This window comes from Oncorhynchus mykiss, chromosome 30 (assembly GCF_057628025.1).
Source record: "Oncorhynchus mykiss isolate SJ-2025 chromosome 30, ASM5762802v1, whole genome shotgun sequence".
NCBI classification, from domain to species: Eukaryota; Metazoa; Chordata; class Actinopteri; order Salmoniformes; family Salmonidae; genus Oncorhynchus; species Oncorhynchus mykiss.
Window position 1 is genome coordinate 13668251 of NC_143051.1, and position 6750 is coordinate 13675000.

At 39.2% G+C, this 6750-nt stretch overlaps 1 protein-coding gene across 8 annotated transcripts in view; it reads left to right on the forward strand.

Moving 5' to 3' along the window:
* Positions 1-6750, forward strand: part of LOC110487940 (uncharacterized) — a 145383-nt gene that overhangs the window by 81164 nt on the left and 57469 nt on the right. For all 8 annotated transcript variants that reach the window (XM_090227567.1, XM_090227570.1, XM_036971044.2 and 5 more), the window contains exons 31-33: positions 1380-1502; positions 1657-1710; positions 2194-2235. In XM_090227567.1, the coding sequence (XP_090083693.1) occupies positions 1380-1502; positions 1657-1710; positions 2194-2235 (219 nt within the window). The remainder of the gene's footprint in view (positions 1-1379; positions 1503-1656; positions 1711-2193; positions 2236-6750) is intronic.

The following is a 6750-nucleotide window of genomic DNA, read 5'->3' on the forward strand; positions in this document are numbered from 1 at the left end:
TTCACACAACGTTTGAATATCTTCTTGCTTCCGAACTTACCCTCTCGGGATTTACCCTGCACAGGGACTACCCTGTATGGGACTTACCCTTCCGGGATTTACCCTCCACAGGAACTACCCTGTTTGGGACTTACCCTTCCGGGATTTACCCTCCACAGGAACTACCCTGTTTGGGACTTACCCTTCCGGGATTTACCCTCCACAGGAACTACCCTGTTTGGGACTTACCCTTCTGGGATTTACCCTCCACAGGAACTACCCTGTTTGGGACTTACCCTTCAGGGATTTACCCTCCACAGGAACTACCCTGTTTGGGACTTACCCTTCCGGGATTTACCCTCCACAGGAACTATGTCTAAAAATAAAATCTAAAATATCCTTATTCATGTTACTGAGGGACGGAGGGGAATGGAGAATGGTGTTGTAGTTTATCAGTAAATGACTCTGTGTGTGTGTCTGTGAGGGTTGGTGAGGTGTTCAGGACTTACCTTTTATCTATGACCAGTTGTAATACCATGGGACTACTGAATAATCTCAGGTTTTCTAGGTCCGTATCCTATAAGTGGTTCAGCCTACGACTCTCATCTCCCCAAGATGTCAGAATGATTGGTAACAGGTGTAGAAACTGTGCCTACCTTGGTTTTTGTGCTGGCTGCTTCTCCACTGATTCTGACCCTCCAGTTCGACTATAAATCGCAGTGAACTGTCAGGCACTAAATGAACAGAATAAAAAGTCACGGACAACTAGTAAAGCTCAAATCAAGTTTATTCACCCACTGGGTCACATAGCTGCATAAGACAAAAACATATTTACACAAGCACTGGTGTTTAAACCTTCCTCTTATGCTGAGTCTCCTCCTTACACATCTGGCCTGCCAATACATCTCTGTTGCTATACAGGACTTTAGTGACGCCTGTTCACTCTCACTTCATCTGACCTGACCTTGGTCCAAACTCCTCAGTCCTCCCCAAATCACAGCTGTTCTGTTGACTTGTACCAGACCGTGGCCCTTCTCCTTTCCAAAGGATACCTGATGTCTAACAATAACATGTTCCAACAGAATGTAAACGTTCTGCATTCCCCTCTCTCCCTCAGTAACATGAATAAGGATATAACTTACTATGTAACAGACTAATTCACTAACTATGTAACTACCTCATTAACTAACTAACTAACTAACTAGTCCCGTGTAGCTCAGTTGGTAGAGCATGGTGCTTGCAACACCAGGGTTGTGGGTTTGATTCCCACAGGGGACCAGTATGAAAAACGTATGCACTCACTACTGTAACTCGCTCTGGATAAGAGTGCCTGCTAAATGACAAGAATTTAGGCACTGACATTTCTCTCTCTTTCTGACTACTGTTGTATCCTTCACCAGGGAGATGCGTGTGAGAGCTGTGCGACTGTCTCTGGGGGGCAGGTCAGTGTAGGAGGGGTGCAGGGAGCCAAGGGAGAGAGGGGCGACCCCGGATCCCCAGGAGAGGGAACAGCAGGGAAACACGTGAGTCTGTCTGTCTCAATTTGACCCTGATGTATCACCTTATTTTGTTTAGGTGTGCCTACTATTCATATGCATGCTAAAATATAATATCTTCTCTCTCTCTCTCTCTCTCTCTCTCTCTCTCTCTCTCTCTCTCTCTCTCTCCGTGTACCAGGGTAAAGCAGGGCTTCCCGGTGTTCAGGGGCCTGTTGGACCTAAAGGAAGCCAGGTAGGACATGTTGATGTGTGTGTGTCTGTGAGGGTTGGTGAGGTGTTGTAGGTCATCAGTAACTGACTCAGTGTGTGTGTCTGTGAGGGTCGGTGAGGTGTTGTAGTTTATCACTAACTGACTCAGTGTGTGTGTCTGTGAGGGTTGGTGAGGTGTTGTAGTTTATCAGTAACTGACTCAGTGTGTGTGTCTGTGAAGGTTGGTGAGGTGTTGTAGGTCATCAGTAACTGACTCAGTGTGTGTGTCTGTGAAGGTTGGTGAGGTGTTGTAGGTCATCAGTAACTGACTCAGTGTGTGTGTCTGTGAGGGTTGGTGAGGTGTTGTAGTTTATCAGTAAATGACTCAGTGTGTGTGTCTGTGAGGGTTGGTGAGGTGTTGTAGTTTATCAGTAAATTACTCAGTGTGTGTGTCTGTGAAGGTTGGTGAGGTGTTGTAGGTCATCAGTAACTGACTCAGTGTGTGTGTCTGTGCTGCCCCCTGTAGGGTGACCCAGGAGTTGAAGGGGTGGGCTTCGCAGGACCTCAGGTAAGAACATATTCACTGAGGAGATGGGTCGCTCAATATACTAATAACCTTACATTGGCTTTTGTCTATTCAATTCAATTCAAGGGGCTTTATTGGCATGGGAAACATGTGTTAACATTGCCAAAGCAAGTGAGGTAGATAATATACAAAAGTGAAATAAACAATAAAAACTAACAGTAAACATTACACATACAGAAGTTTCAAAACAATAAAGACAATAAAGACATTATAAATGTCATATACATACAGTGTTGTAACAATGTACAAATGGTTAAAGTACACAAGGGAAAATAAATAAGCATAAATATGGGTTGTATTTACAATGGTGTTTGTTCTTTACTGGTTGCCCTTTTCTTGTGGCAACAGGTCACAAATCTTGCTGCTGTGATGGTACACTGTGGTATTTCACCCAGTAGATATGGGAGTTTATCAAAATTGGGTTTCTTTTCGAATTCTTTGTGTATCTGTGTAATCTGAGGGAAATATGTTTCTCTAATATGGTCATACATTGGGCAGGAGGTTAGGAAGTGCAGCTCAGTTTCCACCTCATTTTGTGGGCAGTGTGCACATAGCCTGTCTTCTCTTGAAAGTCAGGTCTGCCTACTGTGGCCTTTCTCAATAGCAAGGCCATGCTCACTGAGTCTATACATAGTCAAAGCTTTCCTTAAGTTTGGGTCAGTCACAGTGCTCAGGTATTCTGGCACTGTGTACTCTCTGTTTAGGGCCAAATAGCATTCTAGTTTCTCTTTTTTTATTATTAATTCTTTCCAATGTGTCAAGTAATTATCTTTTTGTTTTCTCATGATTTGGTTGGGTCTAATTGTGCTGCAGGCCTGGGGCTCTGTGGGGTGTGTTTGTGTTTGTGAACAGAGCCACAGGACCAGCTTGCTTAGGGGACTCTTCTCCAGGTTCATCTCTCTGTAGGTGATGGCTTTGTTGTGGAAGGTTTGGGAATCGCTTCCTTTTAGGTGGCTGTAGAATTTAACGGCTCTTTTCTGGATTTTGATAATTGGTGGGTATCGGCCTAATTCTGCTCTGCATGCATTATTTGGTGTTCTACGTTGTACACAGAGGATATTTTTGCTATATTCACCTAGAACACTTGTCAACTCATATATTGGCTATTTAGTTGGTTCAGGTTATTTTTTCTTGTTATTGTGGATGAACTTTCCCTTTAATTTCGTTTTGGTCAAATATGTCCTGATGTTTTCTGTTTTCGGTACTTTATTTTCATACCATGAATTGTTTCTCACACTGTTCAATATAGATACTAGAACAGACAGAGTCTTCTTCACTTGGTTTAATAGAACAGACTGAGTCTTCTTCACTTGGTTTAATAGAACAGACAGAGTCTTCTTCACTTGGTTTAATAGAACAGACATAGTCTTCTTCACTTGGTTTAGTAGAAGAGACAGTCTTCTTCACTTGGTTTAATAGAACAGACAGTCTTCTTCACTTTCTTTAATAGAGAAGACAGAGTCATCTTCACGTGGTTTAATAGAAGAGACAGAGTCTTCTTCACTTGGTTTAATAGAACAGACATAGTCTTCTTCACTTGGTTTAGTAGAAGAGACAGTCTTCTTCACTTGGTTTAATAGAACAGACAGTCTTCTTCACTTTCTTTAATAGAGAAGACAGAGTCATATTCACGTAGTTTAATAGAAGAGACAGTCATATTCACGTGGTTTAATAGAAGAGACTGTCATATTCACGTAGTTTAATAGAAGAGACAGTCATATTCACGTGGTTTAATAGAAGAGACAGTCATATTCACGTAGTTTAATAGAAGAGACAGTCATATTCACGTGGTTTAATAGAAGAGACAGTCATATTCACGTAGTTTAATAGAAGAGACAGTCATATTCACGTGGTTTAATAGAAGAGACAATCATATTCACGTAGTTTAATAGAAGAGACAGAGTCATATTCACGTGGTTTAATAGAAGAGACAGAGTCATATTCACGTAGTTTAATAGAAGAGACAGTCATATTCACGTAGTTTAATAGAAGAGACAGTCATATTCACGTAGTTTAATAGAAGAGACAGTCATATTCACGTAGTTTAATAGAAGAGACAGTCATATTCACGTAGTTTAATAGAAGAGACAGTCATATTCACGTGGTTTAATAGAAGAGACAGTCATATTCACGTGGTTTAATAGAAGAGACAGTCATATTCACGTGGTTTAATAGAAGAGACAGAGTCATATTCACGTGGTTTAATAGAAGAGACAGTCATATTCACGTGGTTTAATAGAAGAGACAGAGTCATATTCACGTGGTTTAATAGAAGAGACAGTCATATTCACGTAGTTTAATAGAAGAGACAGAGTCATATTCACGTGGTTTAATAGAAGAGACAGTCATATTCACGTAGTTTAATAGAAGAGACAGTCATATTCACGTGGTTTAATAGAAGAGACAGAGTCATATTCACGTGGTTTAATAGAAGAGACAGTCATATTCACGTGGTTTAATAGAAGAGACAGTCATATTCACGTAGTTTAATAGAAGAGACAGAGTCATATTCACGTGGTTTAATAGAAGAGACAGTCATATTCACGTAGTTTAATAGAAGAGACAGTCATATTCACGTAGTTTAATAGAAGAGACAGAGTCATATTCACGTGGTTTAATAGAAGAGACAGTCATATTCACGTGGTTTAATAGAAGAGACAGAGTCATATTCACGTGGTTTAATAGAAGAGACAGTCATATTCACGTGGTTTAATAGAAGAGACAGTCATATTCACGTGGTTTAATAGAAGAGACAGTCATATTCACGTGGTTTAATAGAAGAGACAGTCATATTCACGTAGTTTAATAGAAGAGACAGTCATATTCACGTGGTTTAATAGAAGAGACAGTCATATTCACGTGGTTTAATAGAAGAGACAGTCATATTCACGTAGTTTAATAGAAGAGACAGTCATATTCACGTGGTTTAATAGAAGAGACAGTCATATTCACGTAGTTTAATAGAAGAGACAGTCATATTCACGTAGTTTAATAGAAGAGACAGTCATATTCACGTGGTTTAATAGAAGAGACAGTCATATTCACGTGGTTTAATAGAAGAGACAGTCATATTCACGTAGTTTAATAGAAGAGACAGTCATATTCACGTAGTTTAATAGAAGAGACAGTCATATTCACGTAGTTTAATAGAAGAGACAGTCATATTCACGTGGTTTAATAGAAGAGACAGTCATATTCACGTGGTTTAATAGAAGAGACAGTCATATTCACGTAGTTTAATAGAAGAGACAGAGTCATATTCATGTGGTTTAATAGAAGAGACAGTCATATTCACGTAGTTTAATAGAAGAGACAGTCATATTCACGTGGTTTAATAGAAGAGACAGTCATATTCACGTGGTTTAATAGAAGAGACAGTCATATTCACGTGGTTTAATAGAAGAGACAGAGTCATATTCACGTAGTTTAATAGAAGAGACAGTCATATTCACGTGGTTTAATAGAAGAGACAGAGTCATATTCACGTGGTTTAATAGAAGAGACAGTCATATTCACGTAGTTTAATAGAAGAGACAGAGTCATATTCACGTGGTTTAATAGAAGAGACAGTCATATTCACGTAGTTTAATAGAAGAGACAGTCATATTCACGTGGTTTAATAGAAGAGACAGAGTCATATTCACGTGGTTTAATAGAAGAGACAGTCATATTCACGTGGTTTAATAGAAGAGACAGTCATATTCACGTAGTTTAATAGAAGAGACAGAGTCATATTCACGTGGTTTAATAGAAGAGACAGTCATATTCACGTAGTTTAATAGAAGAGACAGTCATATTCACGTAGTTTAATAGAAGAGACAGAGTCATATTCACGTGGTTTAATAGAAGAGACAGTCATATTCACGTGGTTTAATAGAAGAGACAGAGTCATATTCACGTGGTTTAATAGAAGAGACAGTCATATTCACGTGGTTTAATAGAAGAGACAGTCATATTCACGTGGTTTAATAGAAGAGACAGTCATATTCACGTGGTTTAATAGAAGAGACAGTCATATTCACGTAGTTTAATAGAAGAGACAGTCATATTCACGTGGTTTAATAGAAGAGACAGTCATATTCACGTGGTTTAATAGAAGAGACAGTCATATTCACGTAGTTTAATAGAAGAGACAGTCATATTCACGTGGTTTAATAGAAGAGACAGTCATATTCACGTAGTTTAATAGAAGAGACAGTCATATTCACGTAGTTTAATAGAAGAGACAGTCATATTCACGTGGTTTAATAGAAGAGACAGTCATATTCACGTAGTTTAATAGAAGAGACAGAGTCATATTCACGTAGTTTAATAGAAGAGACAGTCATATTCACGTAGTTTAATAGAAGAGACAGTCATATTCACGTGGTTTAATAGAAGAGACAGTCATATTCACGTGGTTTAATAGAAGAGACAGTCATATTCACGTAGTTTAATAGAAGAGACAGAGTCATATTCATGTGGTTTAATAGAAGAGACAGTCATATTCACGTAGTT